The sequence below is a fragment of the Vanessa atalanta genome, chromosome 20, assembly GCF_905147765.1.
Source record: "Vanessa atalanta chromosome 20, ilVanAtal1.2, whole genome shotgun sequence".
Classification (NCBI taxonomy): domain Eukaryota; kingdom Metazoa; phylum Arthropoda; class Insecta; order Lepidoptera; family Nymphalidae; genus Vanessa; species Vanessa atalanta.
This window is the reverse complement of record NC_061890.1, coordinates 6,996,327-7,015,428: the sequence shown is the minus strand read 5'-3', so window position 1 is coordinate 7,015,428 and position 19,102 is coordinate 6,996,327. Positions and strand designations below refer to the sequence as shown.

At 33.5% G+C, this 19,102-nt stretch overlaps 1 protein-coding gene across 1 annotated transcript; it reads right to left on the bottom strand.

The window, feature by feature from the left end:
• Positions 1-4,015: 4,015 nt before the first annotated feature.
• On the bottom strand, positions 4,016-18,674 carry LOC125071907 (apyrase-like). Its single transcript, XM_047682334.1, has 11 exons — positions 18,426-18,674; positions 10,661-10,883; positions 9,322-9,519; positions 9,120-9,250; positions 8,317-8,467; positions 8,018-8,144; positions 7,642-7,799; positions 6,388-6,469; positions 6,047-6,205; positions 5,184-5,329; positions 4,016-4,152 (listed from the first exon to the last, which is right to left on the bottom strand). Exons 1-11 carry the CDS (start codon positions 18,542-18,544, stop codon positions 4,027-4,029), a joined length of 1,620 nt encoding a protein of 539 aa, XP_047538290.1. The 5' UTR covers positions 18,545-18,674; the 3' UTR covers positions 4,016-4,026.
• Between the last annotated feature and the right edge of the window lie 428 nt (positions 18,675-19,102).

The following is a 19,102-nucleotide window of genomic DNA, read 5'->3' as shown; positions in this document are numbered from 1 at the left end:
TAAGCAGCCCGTAAATGTCCCACTGCTGGGATAAAGGCCTCCTCTCCCTTTGAGGAGAAGGTTTGGAGCATATTCCACCACGCTGCTCCAATGCGGGTTGGCGGAATACACATGTGGCAGAATTTCGTTGAAATTAGACACATGCAGGTTTCCTCACGATGTTTTCCTTCACCGCCGAGCACGAGATGAATTATAAACACAAATTAAGCACATGAAATTTCAGTGGTGCCTGCCTGGGTTTGAACCCGAAATCATCGGTTAAGATGCACGCGTTCTAACCACTGGGCCATCTCGGCTCTAATAATATGGTATTGGTGTTGGTATACAAACCTTTTTTTTTAACGTAGTGAAAACCTTCAGAAGCATGTCCGGATTCCAAGGGGGGAAAACCGGGTTATGTGGGATTCTCACCACTAAAACCACACAGTATAGCCATCCTCGGCATGGATTGGAGAGGCGTCGAGATGGTGTCGATAAAACGCATCCGCGATACCCCGTGTATTGCTCTTTACAAACCTTTAATCGTCCTGACTGACACTGGCTATAAATTCATTCATACAGTCATTCAGACCCGCCGTGTTTAATTTTAAAAGGCAAATAAATATTCTTTTGCTAATTTGCTGAAAGATTTAACACTTTACTCGGTTAAGGTTCTGTGCAAGCACGTCTGGGTAGGTACCACCCACTGGTATTCTGCCACCAAACAGCAATACTTATTATTGTTTTGTTCCGGTTTGAAAGGTGAGTAGCCAGTGTAATTACAGGCACATTGGACATAACATCTTAGTTCCCAAGGTTGGTGGTGCATTGGCTATGGAAGGATTGGTTGATATTTCTACACGCGGTGGTGACCACTTAACATCAGGTGGCCCATTAGCTGGTCCGCCTACCTATAACATAACAAAAATATACTACAAAATATCATATATAATTTTAATTAGGTCCTGAAGTTTAAAAAAAAAAATAGAATAATTATATCAGTTTAAGAAAAAAACAGCCTGCTTAGGAGGGTATTAGTTAAACAATGCTCTATCTTTATCTCTTGAATGTCAAATCAATAATGGGAAAAAGAGAGAAAGTGTTTAAATTAATATCGCTTTAAACTTTTAAAAGTAAGCTGTTTGACTTTGCCTCAACTTTGTTTCGATAATCGTTAAATCTCTATGGAATAAAATTTGATCCTCAACTCTTGATATTCCGATACAAACTTTACACTGAGTATAAACGATACATTGTGCTATTACATTACATTACATTAGCAGCCCGTAAATGTCCCACTGCTGGGATAAAGGCCTCATCTCCCTTTGAGGAGAAGGTTTGAGCATATTCCACCACGCTGCTCCAATGCGGGTTGGCGGTATACACATGTGGCAGAATTTCGTTGAAATTAGACACATGCAGGTTTCCTCACGATGTTTTCCTTCACCGCCGAGCACGAGATGAATTATAAACACAAATTAAGCACATGAAATTTCAGTGGTGCCTGCCTGGGTTTGAACCCGAAATCATCGGTTAAGATGCACGCGTTCTAACCACTGCCATCTCGGCTCTTGTGTTATATAATATATGATTACTTATTGTTAAAAAGTTCTTACTAATTAGGAACGAGATACTGGCTGATTATCAGTTGTTATATGTTTTGTAGTTGAAGAATTTGGAGAAAAGTTCTCTTTTTAAATATTGGAATGAAAATTGCTATGAAACAAAACTGCCCAATTTTCATTAAATTCGTTCATGTTATGTTATGGATAAAGTTCTGATGCGAGCACAACACGTTTACGTGTTATTCGAGGCACGGGAGTATGATGGTAAGGTGTCCGGTACTGCCTACTACTGAACTCCGAGCTGCCACTGAAAATGTCTTAAGAAAAAAACTCAAGGAGCTTTTTAGCCTGACACAGGATTTTAAGTCAAATTCAGGTAGTCTGCAGTCTCAAAAACTAGTCACTAGACCAATGATATAATTGGAACATAAGTTAATAAGGGTAGCTTCAAAAAAATCATCAGAGAGCACAGCCTCAAGACAACTACACATAAACGCGACATCAGAGTCGCCGAGGCTGTATTCTCTCTGATCGAGCGCGAAGCAGGGCCCGCTGGATTGCAGTAAAGCTTTTAATAGTAAGTATTAAATGGATTACTAAAAGGACCAAATGTATGTATATATAACAGTATCCCTATTTATTACAAAATAATTCAACGACCTCCATTGTCGAATAGTGGTGGTGTAGACCGGTTTTCATGGGTGCGCCACTCCGAGGTCGCGGGTTCGATTCCCGACCTTGTCGATGTAGAAAAAGTTCATTAGTTTTCTATGTTGTCTTGGGTCTGGATGTATGTGGTACCGTCGTCACTTCTGATTTTCCATAACACAAGTGCTTTAGCTACTTACATTGAGATCAGAGTAATTTATGTGATATTGTCTAATATTTATTTATTTATATTTAGTGTGGGCCATGTCTTCCAAAAAGACGACAACCTTGAAGTCCAGCGTCATCTGCTGATGTTCAGTAAAAATATAAAATACAAAACGCCAAAATGTATAAAAGTGAAATGTAAAAAAAGGCACAAATAACTGTGAGCCCATGGATGTTGTAAAATTTAATAAAATAATAAATAGAGGTAGAAAAAGATAAAAGTACTAAAGTGTTATATTTCTCTATAGATTATAAAAAAGTATTCCTTTTTTATGATGATGATACGCGGACGTGCAACTGTGCCACCTGATGGTAAATTGTCATCACCGCCCATAGACATTCGCACCGTAAGAAATAATAACCTTGACGGGTTACACTTACACTGTCACTAACACCGATACTCTGTATTGCTCTTTGGCGGTAGAATGCCTGATCCAAGTCCTCCCTTTTTTAAGCAATATTTCTTTCAATTCCTTTAAAATTACATTTGTCTGTCACCAAAGTTTTGTACCTCTTACTCCGTTACATTAAATTTTCATCAAAACATGTCTTTTTCTCAGCAAAACTTTTACTCTTTGTCGTGATTGTACGACCCACGTCAGGATAAGATACGGGTCCCAAATGAAAACACACTGTTACTTAAGGAACAGTTCCTTATCAAAATGAAACAAATAATACATAAGCCGTTATGGCCCAGTGGATAGAAGACGTGAATCTTAACCGATGGTTCCTTTAGTATATTGCGTAATTTATTTTTATAATTAATCTCGTGTTCGATGAAGGAAAACATCGTGAGTTTCCTATATGTGGCGAATAAAAATCTGCCCCATGTACATATCTATCGACCAATCTGTATGGAAGCAGAATGAGCTTAGCCCAGCTGTGGGATACTTACAGGCTGTTACTTTAAAAATATATAAAAATATAATATACTTATTTCAAATATGTCTTTCAGTGTAAATAAGCTTATAATAGTTTCGTTGGTCAAAAGATCCCAGGCTCAATCTGGTTCGGTTCTTCTGTTTTTAATTTTATTTGGAACTGCCTTCATGTTAGTCTTAGTAAACGACTAAAAACGGTATGTATTTAATGAGTACATACGCCTGCCTATCGAATGTTAAGTGGACGTAAGGTCTCTGTTATGAATTTCAAAGTCCAATTCCTGAGGAAGATTACAGCACATTATGGCCGTCAGCATTTTTTTTTTAGCATTAGCAGCCCGTAAATGTCCCACTGCTGGGATAAAGACCTCCTCTCCCTTTGAGGAGAAGGTTTGGAGCATATTCCACCACGCTGCTCCAATGCGGGTTGGCGGAATACACATGTGGCAGAATTTCGTTGAAATTAGACACATGCAGGTTTCCTCACGATGTTTTCCTTCACCGCCGAGCACGAGATGAATTATAAACACAAATTAAGCACATGAAAATTCAGTGGTGCCTGCCTGGGTTTGAACCCGAAATCATCGGTTAAGATGCACGCGTTCTAACCACTGGGCCATCTCGGCTCGGCCGTCAGCCGTGGAACACAAATGCTTAACACGATCGAAACCGCGCGGCGCATCTAGTAACTAATGAATTAGTAAATAAAATACAAAATAATCAAAATATTAATTTATTACAATAAGTCTATTATCCAAAGTCGGTGTGATCGGTGTAACTTTCTTTATATAGTTTTCTAAGACATCGCTATCTTTGCCAATTGAAGTCATGTTCTTTCCATATTTACTTAACATCTGGAATAAATAATTATATTTTATATAATAATATTTAATCTCAAGTTGACGGCTTATTAGATATAAATTAAATTGTACACTTGACATTTTTTATCCTTTTTTGTATTGCGTACGTAATCGGGCTATTAAATTGATGGTAACACTTACCACTGACCATGGACATTAAAAATAATCACCATTCCTTACAACGCTAATGCGCAACCTACTATGGAAACAGAGATGTTATATCCCTTGTGCCTGTAACCGGAACTGTAAACCAGAACACAATAATACCAAGTATTGCTGCTTGGTGGTAGATTATATGATGAGTGATACCTACCACGGGCTCACGCAATGCCCTACCACCAAATATCCTTAATCATTAAAATAAATAGTAATTATCTTACTTAAAATAGCTTAAAGACAACTAATCTCAATCTACCATAAAATGTTTTAGAGTCAAACATACCATTACGAACCTAATTACCCTCGATATTATTACTATTAAAAGATGACAAGTGTGTTGTTTTGAGCAAATATGACTAGAAATTTTATGGATTGTTAACCCTTATTGTTGGAAACTGTCGAACTGTTTGAAGACTTCGCGTACGAGTACAATCAATTCTATTTGATGTGTCTTAATAATGAAAGCATAAACTACTTGAACATTTTCAAAATTAAATATATTATTAACATTTACAACAGTCTGCAATTATGACCTATATTATATAAAAATAAACCCAATGATTTTTTATAATATATAATTGTATTTTTACGTGTTGAAAAAGAGTAACTACTTAGTTTCTTGCCGGTTCTTCTCGGTAGAATCTACATTTGCGGTGGTAGCTTTAGTTAATATAGTTTGTTAAATGACCATTCAAAAGTGCTTGTAAAAGCCTACTTGAATAAAGTATGTTTTGATTGATTGATTTCTGCTTGAAAAAGACGAACTAAGCAATAAGCACTCTTGTATGACTGGGCCTCTACTTGTCTCTTTGTATGACTAACTGATCACGAATCACATTGCTGTGATATTTTTCAATTATACTTACACCAAAACCGTTTCCGCCTTTGCTAATAAAGCTCATTGTTGTTACTTGATATTCCATTTCTGGTTCTAAAGGCACGTAATCTTCACCTTCTTTAACTAATACTTCAACAGTTAACTCGTTCGTCAAGTTTAATTTTAAGCGCATTCCTGAAAAAAATATAATAAATTTCACTTTACCATTTGTTGTTTCAAACATAGCTTTTTCTACATTTCTTAACGCTGATTTATTACTTAAAAGTCATTACTTGTTCTCGGACATTCGACAAATTAATATTAATAAATACAAGTTTATTTTTCTTCTCTCCGAAACAAATAATTCAAGCGATAAAGCGTTTAATAACGTTTCCTTTTTATATATAATTGCATATTAGGTATTTACGTATCAAACATTATCTATTTCATTAAAAAGACAAATCACTAATTTCAAAAAAGATATACATATCTTTTGAACTTATAAAAAAGAATGTGTTCATTTCAACGGCAGGACAAGTAAATGGTGGACTGATGTACTCGTAGAAACTTTGGTTATAAATATTCCATAGTATTTGCTAATAGTTCTGCTATATTATATATATGTTTAATTTATCACTCATGTACTGACGAACATTAACTACAGTCTTTCTTGCCGTTTCTTCTTAATATAATTTACATTCTGAACCGGTGGTCGCTTTATGTTTGATACAATTCTGTAATATGACGATTCAAAATTCTTCCAAAGTTTCGATAACAATATCGACATGTTTTCACGAATCCCTAATTAGATGTCATTCAGTCAATTCAAGGTCAATTAAGTTTATTTTTCTTGCACTACTCCTGCCATTGAAATTAACTTTATCTATTAAAATTTTATACCCAAGTACTTACCCGAAACTTGAGGCATCCACGGTCCTTGGAAGGGCTTAGCGACCCAGGACGTGCTCATGCAATTTTTAAAGGCATCGATCAAATATTTTCCGAGCAAAGAAAAGGTAACCACGGTGTTTGTAAACGGTAATGCATTTATAACTTCGCCTCTTGTTATTTCTGAATTCATAGAATTTTGTTATTTTAAAATATTCAGTTCAATTAATGGCTAAATTTTTTAGACATTCAGTGAAGTGTATATATTAAAAGACATATATATACATTAAAAAATACATTCATTTCATTCTATGTTTGTCTAATTTTTACATGTTTTTATAGTATATGATTTCAGTTGTAGTTACCTCCTTTTGGAATTGATCCACGAATCATATTACGCAATACGAATGATACGTGGGTGAGGTTTGAGACTTTCAATTCCTTTGTCTGAAATATATTAATTTACATGCTTTATAATAAATGTTAATATTAAATGAATAAGACATACTATATTGCTGATTAAATGTTCCTCAATCTTTTATACATCTCACGGTATTCTTTTGTCTCATCGAATTGTGATTTATTTTGACTTTTGGGTAGATGTTTTTTTTTATATACGATATTTAGACGGGCGGACAAATGGGCAGCCTGATGGTAACTGGTCACTACTGCTCATAGACACTGGTGCTGTGTCAAATATCAACCATTCCTTTTCTAATACATTTCAATAATTTCACCTTTCGGGGGAGGACTGTTTATCCTTAACACAGGTTATTTAATTAGCCTAGCTAGGATAGCCAGTACTTATCTTGATGAAGATCAACCATATAATTGTTTATGAGTTATGTGGAATGAGTATAATTATTCCTTCAATCCCCAATGCGCTTCTCACCTTGGGAACTTATATCCCTTAAATCCCTAAGCCGGAACACAACAATACTAAGTATTGCTGTTTGGTGATCGAATAAGTGATGAATGGATCTTACCTACCTAGACAAGCTTGGACGAGACCCTACAATAAAAAAAGCCGAGATGGCCCAGTGGTTAGAACGCGTGCATCTGAATGACGCACCACTGAATTTCCATGTGCTTAATTTGTGTTTATAATTCATTTTGTGCTCGACGGTGAAGGAAAGCATCGTGAGGAAACCTGCATGTGTCTAATTTCAACGAAATTCTGCCACATATGAATTCCACCAACCCGCATTGGAGCAGCGTGGTGGAATATGCTCCAAACCTTCTCCTCAGAGGGAGAGGATGCCTTAGCCCAGCAGTGGAAAATTTACAGGCTGCTTATGTTATATACATTACTAAATGTACTGTACTTATTTGGTTTACTGATCAGTCACAAAACGGAATGGACCAGTGTAATTCCAATGATTGACGGTATATTAACGTCGTAAGAGGTATTATTTACTAATTAGAGTAACAATATCTATGAGCGAAGATAACAACTCAGACGATTCATCGTCTCCTCCTATATTAAGCGAAGATACAGTTTCTCCACCTCTACCTATTTTTTTAATTATCCATGTCCTGAATTTTTTGACTATCCAAAAGTGAGCACAAAGAAAAGCTATTAAAAAATAATCCTTAATAAACTCAACCGATATACTTACCGAATACAAAAATGCGTCCGCGAAAAAATCGCCGATAGCACACTCCTTCGATCCACAATCTTCAGCAAGAAATTCATCATCAACGAAACCAACTACTTCGTTTACGATTTCATGAAGATCATCAGTATAGGGTTGGAGTAGAGCTTTTATATCAGGGTCTAGATTTTAATAGTAAATTATCAAATAACAAAAGAAATATTATTACGTATATAATTAAAATCATTAAGAGTTTATAAAATGCCGATACTTATAAAAAAAATTGGTTCAGTGGTTTGACTGTGAAAGAAAGACGTTCTTTCGTTATAAGACTTGAAACGGCGTTATTAATGTTTAAAATAATATTGTACTTCATCAATTAATTAAACATGCAACTAACCTTCTGGAATAGATCTGTTGAGAAACACCGGTTCACCCTCGAAATCCTTCAAGTGGCCCTCCTTATCAAAATAAACTGTCAGGTTACCCAAATACTTTGTAAAACATGCCGCTGTCACAATCAAAACCTGATATAAAATTAATAATATATTAATATACGAATTAAAAGTAATAATAAGAAATCAAATACCGGGAATCGATTATTAAATGAGTTAAAATTATCAAATGGAAAATATGAGCCAATGAGCAATTCACGACACGTTCTCGACGAGAAAATGTCAGTTTTGAGTATAATCTTACTTGATGCCGAGGATTTGATTCAGTCCGCACAAGTACAGGGTATGGTCCAGAAATATATTCATTACTCGGCGACTTCCCGTTCCATAAAAGACTATGTGAGTGACCTCCTACAATTATGTCAATGTTCTCTCCAACCGTCGATGCTATTTGCCTTTTAACATAAATACACGTTTACTTTAAAAAAAAAAAACAATTAAAAATAATACTAAATAAATATATTCTACGAAAAGATTACGTTGATATTTTGACGCTAATAGGTCGATCTAGAACAAATCATCCGTAAACCCAATTTCTATCAAACTCATTCGTCTGCTAAGTTGTTATTGTTTGGACAACCTGTATCTAATATTAAACCTTTTGCTTTCAATATATCATCGCAATAAAAATAAAAATAAAACATTATACGTAATGAACAGAATCGGAGCAAAATCCATAAATTCGTTTGACTGAAAATGCACTGAATCTTTATAAGACTATGTTAAGCGGATATTGGAAAATCCAACAGATTTATTCCATAGATAATAAAGTTATCGATGTATATTACTAGTATTCCAACAAAAGAATCTTATGCACCGTAGTCAGCGATTTGACAGGTTTATTAGAAAATATGGGAGCTAGCTACTTTCTTTGCATTTAAATCGCTTGCTAGTCACACGCATGAAATACATCGCTGTAGTTAAATAACACAATGTAAAATAAAACTAAATTATGTATATAGAATCAAATTGCTTCGTAGCCGACAATTTAATTTTAGTATCAATAATTTGCATGTCAAATTCTCATAAAATCAAAATATGACTTACTTGTCAATATTAAGTCCACAGTGAGATAACAGAATTATAATATTTACTCCTTGATCTTTTAGTATCTTGGCTTCTTTTTGTGCTGTTTTTATTGGATCTAAAAAGATAACATTTTCAGCATTCGATGATGTCTGAAAATTGCAAAATCACTTATATAGTCATTGACTTAGTTTAAGTTTTCTCTCTTGTATATATTTTGTACCTTGGTTTCTGGTGTTATTAAACCGAATATTCCTATTTTTCTTCCATTTCTTTCTAATATTATATGCGGTTTATATAAACCGTCCAATGCTGGTTCAAGGCTTGTATCGATGTTGGCCACGACGACTGGAGCTTGGAGTGCCTTAAGGTACGGTGCTAAGCCCACTATTCCATCATCGAATTCGTGATTGCCAATCGTCTAAAAAAATTTATAATTGTAAATTTTACTCTTATCTTTTAACAAATACTGAGTTAAGTTTTACAATAAATAACCAACAAAATAGATTATTAAACAACGTGAAAAAACAGTGTACCTGTGTTAACGCTCACACTTGAACAAGAAAAGATATTATTTCAATATTTTTTCGATAATCTAAAGAACGTGATAACTTAAAAATGGTTAACTTTTGCATTATGCATATGGGGGTTAAAATTGTCGCAAATAATCACCCCTATCACTACCTCGAATTACCAATAACCCTGTATAATCATTACCAAGACAAACGATCTATTCGCATCCACTAGTGCATCTTATTGCAGTTGACTAGTACGTACTTATATCTTATGTACATTTGTATGTAAATATAATTTATTTTGTCTTAAATTATCTCTCCAAAGTGTTAATGGCCAATATTATCAGAACACAAATTTATTATCTGTCAAAGTTTATTTATTTAAATAAATAATAAATGTGCTTGTCAAATATTAAATATATTTGTATGCCTAGCGGCATTCTTTGTTGATATATTTATTAACCGTAATTTGTTAACAACCCAGTGACCTTATCAAAGAAATTAATTGATTTAATATTGTTTTAATTGAAGGTAAAAACCTGGAAAATTATCTCTACAGTTTTCAAGGCCTAATTTGTGTTTACCAGCTCTTTAGATAATAAGGAAAACATCATAAGGAAAAAGTTTTGAAATAATAGTAAGTAGCAATGCCATCAATGCTCTGCAATCAACACGCGAATATTAAAACTGATCTTAATTTTTTTTTAAGTTTTCTCTTTGTGTCAATGATAAAAATTTATCATATAAAAATGTATTAGTTGAGCATACACAATTATGCATATTATGCTTGACATTTAACATTTACATGTATGTGTGTGTGTGTGTGTGTGTGTGTGTGTGTGTGTGTGTGTGTGTATGTGTGTTTGTTTGTGTGTGCGCGCTCGTGTTTATATTTCGTCTTTTATATATTTAATAATATATAACGAAATAAAGGACAAACGAATGTAAATACACGTATATTTCTAGAGAATTTCAACAAAAAAAATTGAAACTATCAAATTTCCAAATGGCAATTAACAATGATTTAATTTGATTTGGTTTACTCACGTGTGCATCATTTGGCAGTAAGTTTATGAATCTTTGCGTTATATTCCATTTCAACAACGTATACCAATAGGTTCCTTGAAATGTGTCGCCAGCATTCAACAACAGGGCGTCAGGTTTCTCCTTGAGCAGTGTTTTGATTTCATGGTACAAGCGCGCGTAGCCTCCTAAGCATGATGTATCGTTCGATATGCATACTGGGTAAGATACTGTCGTTTCTTCGAATCTGAAATATATTTTTTTTATAAATTAAGTACATAAAATGTATTTATATACAGGGTGAACTTTTCAATTAGGCGTAGATGGTCATATGCAAAACTATGAGGTATGGGCCTAATTTTATTGAAAACATCAGGTGGTTTCTGTTAAGTTTTAAAAAGTGTGAAATTAATATAAATAACTGAATCACAATCAAAATATACACGAAGCTTTTACAAGCACTATTGCGTCGTGATTATACACATCTCTATTAAACGTGAAGATACCACCGGTTCGTAGGTAGATTCTACCGTCTACTCTTCTCTTTTCCAACATTAAAAAAAAAACAAAGTTAAATACAATGATAAATATCCTGGCTGAAAATCAACAAGCTCCACGCCTTTTTATCGTTTATACAAACTTATGTTGAATAATATGCCTTATTTATTGATATTTTTTTAACAAACGATTTGATTTAATTAATTAGCAAAGTTGAACAAGAACAATTAAAATAATAGGATGATAAGGAATTCAAATAATGATGATGAGATTATCAATGTAGTCCAAATAAGACTACGGATACATGATCGTTTGTTTTAGTCCAAATAATACTCTTATGTTATTTTAGTTTAGATTAAACCGGTTAGAACTAGTTTTACAGATCGGGTACCATTTTGATCGCGATCGCCTATATGACCTTGATACACTCCAATTTTATTACATAGGCATGATATACGAGTGTTCCGAGACTAAACAAAACTAGAGAAATAAGATACCTTAGGGAAACCCATAAGGACGAGACACATACAAATATATATACATATATATAGGCATATATGACTTTATGAATATAACTGTTATAAAAACCCTGTCCGGCGCTGCACGCCCGTTAACCGAGTTTTCCCTGGACGGTTATCAATATTTTTTTCGTTGTATTATTATTTAAACCACAGTGAAAAATATATAGTGCGTTTTTTACGAGAGTTTCATTCAACAGTTTGCAGTTTTATTTCTTTTGGCACGTTATGGGAAATGAAAAGAGCAAATTTTAATGATGCGCGTGCACAGCGTGACATGAAAACAACGTGTGACGTCACGCCATATACACTTTACACTCAAATCAAATAACTCTTTATTGGAGTACACAATAAACACATACTTTAGTCAAAAGAGGCGGCCTCATCGCTAACAGCGATAACTTCCAGGCAACATTAAGATAGAGGAAAGAAACAGAAATAAAAAGAGATAGGAGTGTACATAGCAGAGATAAACATAGTATATAAATACATTACAGTAAAGTAATAATATATTTGAAATAAAATAATGTACAGTACTTGATACATAGGCATGCATATACATATGTATGTATATAATTATATATAATTTATATATAAAATTAAATTAAATTCTCGCAAAACAAACAGCATTAAAGTTGCTTCAAGATTGTTTTAAATGAAACAAGTGATTGTGCACGTCCTACTTCAACAGGAATGTTCCACGGACGAACAACCTGAACACTAAAGGAACTAGTATAGTATGAAGTCGAATGATGACCTTATCTTATTTTACAAGGTTTATTAAATAAATAATAATAATAAAAATTTGGACAACATCACATACATTACTCTGATCCCAATGTAAGTAGCTAAAGCACTTGTGTTATGGAAAATCAGAAGTAACGACGGTACTACAAACACCCTGACCCAAGACAACATAGAAAACTAATGAATTTTTTCTACAACGACTCGGCCGGGAATCGAACCTGGGGGGGACCTCGGAGTGGCGTACCCATGAAAACCGGTGTACACACTACTCGACCACGGAGGTAGTCGTAAGGTCGTATTTTATTATAAATTTAAATTGTTTTAACGTTTTCGTGTGTGAAATAAAAAAATATATATATTTTTTTTATAAATATTTTATTATTTTTTCATCAGATTTATATGCTTATGCTTTGTTTATTTATTACTCCGTTCCATACTTATTTACTCTAAAATTCACCCATAGTGAGAATGGGCCAATCTTGGAAATGAATTTTGAACCAATTCTAACCAATTGTTTGAACCGAGCAGAAACGTTTAATGATAATAGAGTACAATCTGATTTATAACAGTATTTTTTTTATTGACATAATTCCTCTCGCGTATCTGCAATCTATGGAGAGATTTCGTGAAAAGGGACGGAAGTGTGTAACAGAAATATAGAGAACAAGCGCTACTTGATTTGGCCAAAGCGTGTACGCAGTGCCAATGCTGGTCGTCAGATGGTACCAACTCATTTTGCGAGACATGTGTTAATGTTGCTTATTATTAAGATATCAGATGTTAAACATCATATACAACTGTAAGGCTTGTTTTTTTTTTTTTTTAATATCATACAGATAGCTAATCATAGTAAGCAGTCTTCTCATTATGAGTGTTATTTTAATAGGTAAATATTCATCATTCTACATATATCCAACCTCAGAAATCAAGATGTTATGTCACGTGTATCTGAAGTAACATTGGCTCACTCACACTTCAAACCAGAACACAACAATACTAAGTATCACTGTTTGGTGGTAAAATATTTAATAAGTGGGTGATTGGTACCACGGAGTAAATTAAACGTAATAATAAGTTCATCGTGAGATAGACTGCGAGGCGTCGCTAGTAGATAAAAGTAAACAATTTTGATGAGAGAAAATAATTCATTCAAACGTAGTCTAATAAATAATTTTACATAGTTCGAAATTCTCATTATTATCTTTACGTAAATCTATACTAATATTATAAATACGAAAGTAACTATGTCTGTCTGTCACGGGCAAGCCACAGAAACGAATGTTATTAAATTTGGTTTGATCGCTTGAACCACAATAAAGGATATAGCAATCATTCTAATACCTAATAACAACCAATACCTGAAACGCGAGCAAAATCAAGCACAACTAGTACTTTATTACGATGTTTTTACTTGATTTATAATATCGGACGTCTATTTTAATACCATATATATAAATATAATATAAGAATCGAACAGGAAGATCGTACGATATGATCTAAGGCGACGTGTACGTCTTATAATTAACTTTACAGATATTTTACATTTTGCAGAGTATAAACCTTATATTTGCTATCTCATATTCAAAACCCTCTGCGTCATAAATTCTGGTAAATATTGCTCGATTTTTAAATCAGTATTAGATAATTATATTTAATTAATATACCAATTGTTGCGTGAAATCATTGAAATAGTCCTTGCCTCTCAGATAACTTCTGAAAATCAAATGAAATTACACATGATAACATTCATATGATTAAATTTACAAGAAGAATACTAGGAAGAAAGTATAATTTTAAATCACTATACAAAAATGAATAATCTAACCAGACTTAGTGTAACATTTGTAACTACATTTTGACCTACGGACTTTTTTCGTATGCAAAATGCGTAAAATATTTTTCATATACTAAACACAAAGTACTACTAGTTATCCCTGCGACTCGGCATAGACTACATGTATTTTAAATTGCACGACGATCGGCTCAGTGGAAGGGCTTTGTGCAAGCACTTCTGGTTAAGTTATTGTACCGGTTTGTTACCTAATCATCAGATATTCTACCGGTTTAAAGAGTCAGTGAGTTCGTGTAACTGTAGGTACAAGGGACATTACATTTTAGCTCCCAATGTTAGTGGCATATTGGTTTAGTGTTAAGGAATGGTTCATTTTTCTCACAGCGCGACCGCTGTGGGCACTGTGGACCATTGACCATCACGTGGCATGCACATCCAATGTGCAAAGCTTTAACAAAAAAATTCATAATATTCTTAATCGCATGTACATTCCACAGAAGGCGACAGACTTGAATGTTAACTTTTTTTTTGTTTGCTACCTTCGTTCGAGTATGAATATATTATTATTATTTTTATAATAAATTTAAAGAATCGACGAGGACACGAGGACGGACCCATAAAGAATTTGTTTTATACTTTTAAAAGCGAATATTCAAGTTTAATTGCAACCCGTTTAGTGGCAGCAGGCAAATCTTACCGAAGTAAACTATCAAGATCAATATTTTTTGGGAGTCCTTATTCTAAGAACGGAAGGTAAATTGTAATTCAGGCCGCTGATTGAACAGCACCGTGGCTAGGCGTTTAATTGGATGGCTGATTAAACTATTTGCCTGCGACATCTACATAATGTCTCATAATGTCCGAATACAGTAAATTTGTTTCTCCGTCTCTTTATTTTTACAATTCCTATATTTTTATGTTTAAATCGCCGGTGCGAGTAGCTAGTATATAATTACAGCACCATATAACTAATAAAAATATGAGGAAATAGAAAAATAATAATTAAAAAGAAGGTCTTATTGGTAACAGCAATAATTTCCAAACAATCTTATTATGAAATCTTTATTAATAGCTTTAATTACTTGCCTGTTACTTATTTTAAATACACAAAAGTGCCAAGGTTGTTTCTCTAAAAGTACGTCCCTTCCCGAGGTTAAGCCACGTGGCTGAGTCTCGTGGCATAGCCGGAAACTAGCGGGGACACGCGTTAAAGATAATCAAATTAAGTACGTACTTTTAGATATAGTTAGAGCCTGATCACTTTTACACCTGATTATCAAGAAAAAAGCGTACAAATTTCCTAAAGACAGGAAATGCATCTGCATCATGCAAGGTTTCCTCGCGATGTTTTCCTTTCCTCGAGCACGAGACGAATTACAGACACAAATTAAGCACATCGAATTACATTGGTGCATGCCTGAGTTAGAATCCTCGATCAGTTAAGATACACGCTTTCTAAGCACTGGCCCATCTCAGTTCTTAATGAATTATTAATAAGTTAATTACCTACTTAAACATTAATGATCTTGGCTTGATCTTTCAAAGTTTTGATACGTAATATATGTATATTTAAAATTGACGCAGACTAAGTCAAAGATTATCAAAAATATAAATAATTTTATGATACGCAAAAGATAACTGATGTAGGTCAAAATGATACTCTTAAGACTAACCCATACTGCCTATATCTAATTGCGAATGATATCCCAGATTATGTACGGAATGAAATTGCCGTTTATATAACTTTAACTGTTTAAGAAATCAAGATTTCCGAATATATCTATAGACGTCGCTTTGGACTGAACACGCATTTCTAGTCCTAGTTTCTTTATTTCATTCTAGACAAAATAAACTAATGTTGTAATCGATTTTCTGTCAATTGTTGTTAATGTTTTTGTTTTCATTTTAAAGATATATTAATGGAGGAGTGTAGTTTTTAGTTTTTTATGAATGTATAATGTAAACCCGTAGTGGTGTATCACACTGAACGAGAAAATGTCTCCTACTTTTACTCAATAATTTGTGGATACGCCAATGTTGTTTCGAAAACCTATAAAATTCCGTTTTATAAGTAAATTAATTTACGAAACTAAGGCGAAAAATTATGCCAGTTAATTTCCGCTAATGTTTCATTTATTTTTAAAAGCATCAAATGGCGATAACTTTGGGGGACCTTACATAAGTATTGTGTACATCATTTGCAAATCACAACAGATAATTTTTGGTAGTGAAAAATAAATTTAGAAATTTTATAAAAATTTAAATATATGGATAACTATACTTCAATATTTTGATTTTTAGTCACAAAAGCGGATTATTAATTTATTATATTGAAATAATTAAAAGTCGTAATTTTTAGTCTGTATATCATGTGACCTAAAACACGAGCCGCCATTGGTGTGTCGTCAGATGGGCAAAAACTTTCATATTCATCTGGCACTTTGATAAACAACTATTCCGGAATTTTAATGCCAGTCTTTGCACATACATTCAACGATAGTGATTTTAATTCATTATTATCTCAAAAAACACACAAATTATTTATATAGCTGTTAACTTTTCATGTGCAAAGGAAACGCAATAAAACGAAAATGTTCCAGCCCAGCCAGTGTGTATACACAACTGTTGTTTTTCAGTATGACGTCACCAATATGACAGCGTTTTCGCGTGAATAAAAAGGTTTAAAATGTTGTTAAATGTATGGCAAGAAAACGTGCTTATTTTGCCAAAGTATGTATATGATTTTGTGGCTTTTTACTAGGAAAATCAACATTTTGAAGTACTTTTCCAAACATAGTAGTAATACCCTATTGCGGAAGTCTCTATAAACCATACTTTTTTTTTTTTTTATCTAGTATTTTTAAGGGACCTTTATAGGCAGCATATATGTCAGCCCCTTCGTTACACGGTAAATTTAATCAAAATTGGTTCAAAAAGTATGACTAAATCAGTTTCAGAGAATCACTAAAAAAATCATTAATTTTAATTGCTGAAATACTCATAAAGTTACTAAGGATAGAATTAAATGCACCAATATTAAACAAATTTAAATTTAGTTCATATTTTAGTGTAGTAATGAAACTTGGAACGCTTTTAGCTCAGTTTATAAAACAAATTCATAGTCTGAGCGAGATATTTTTATTTACACACTCGACAATACACAATATTATTATTACTTTTTGTTATAATGGAAGGCGGACTCGTAAATGAGCCACCGTTTCTATACCGATAAAAGGAATTAGCGGTCAACTAATTCCTTTTATCACAATGTGCCACTAACATTGGCAACTAAGATGTTATGACTCTCGTGTCTGTAGTTACATGGGCATACTCACCCTTCAAACCGGAATAAAGCCCTAAGCCAGTTAGAAAACCTACAAATCCTGGGTCTCCCAAATAAAGGTTATTTGGTTTTTTGGCAAGTAAATATCAATGGCAGCTCGAAAATAAGAATTTTAAAATGAATAGATATATACTCTCGCGCCTCAAATAGCATTTAGAGACGTTGTTTATGCTCCTGATATTAAGTGTTTGTCGAGGGAATTATAACAGGAACGCAAGCACTCCTGTGTATCCACACATACTTCAACATCCCTTGCGCTGTGCCAGCCAGGGAGGTCGATCGATCTCCATTAAATTACAAAATAAAAAACATTAAATCCAGCCGATGTGCTGAAGGAGGTGGTGGGACCCGACTAAAACACGGATAATCGGAAGTTTTGGTACACTTTGGGAGAGTTCTATGCCCAGCATTGGATTGTGATTGTCTAATTAAGCTGATGATGTTGACATTGAATGCCGTTAAGAATGGCTGTGGCCGAATTAGATCAGGAGGACATCTTTATTATATCAATATTTTATTTCTATTTTGTACGAATCAACTATCTATATTAATATTATAAATTCGTAAGTCACTCTGTCTGTTCAGAAAATTTAATGAAATTACGTATCAAGGAAGTTTCACCCCAAAGAAGGAAGCGGAGCAGTTGACATCTAATTGTTTATATAACATACTCTATCATGCAATTGCTATTAAATTAATGACATTATATTTATATACTTAAAAATATGTGTATTATAAAACATATTTTATGATTATAATTCTGATTAATTATATATAACACTTTAAAAAATCCTCGTAAAACTATTTAACGAATCAATTTTAAATTAAGGAACGAACCCATGACTGATAGCGAATTAACTGCTGCAATCAACACTAGATTATTTTTCTCACCTTGCATGAAAATCGTTATAATGAACAATGTCCAATTTATACAAATCTCGTTTAAACACACCACAATTAACAAAGTCACTTATAAATAACAAAAACGATATAAAAAATAAACGTAACATTATGATTTTTAATAACGAAATACGCGAAGTACAACTTCTAGCTCATCACTATCGATTACCGAATAGTAAAACCATATCGACGTCAGTTTAGTATAGTCGACACTTAAATACTACTAAGTACACACGGAGTCAAACGAGTGCTGTGAAAAGATTACTTCCACAAGTATGTAGTTGAGTGTTAGTTGAATTCTGTTATCAACTCTATGCTGTTGTAATAAGATTGATAAATTCAACACGTAATTTTGATATGGACATTGAAATCGTTGCGAAAACACGGGTTACGAAATTATACCACGCCGTCAGCTGATCGGAGTTTAGTGCAATTATCAGTTCATTGTAACTTAATACGTTAAGTATGTGCGTTATGTTGCGTACGATAAATTGTTTAAAGGATGAAAATATTTTTTGATGTGAATCAAGTTTATGTCGTATATTTAATTTCTTTAAATTTTATTGTAAATTATTTCGCGTGCGATGCTGTATTTTAATAATAAATGGAAATATTTTTATAGTGAACTAGAGACCCGCCCCGGCTTCGCGCGGGTGCAATGCTGATAC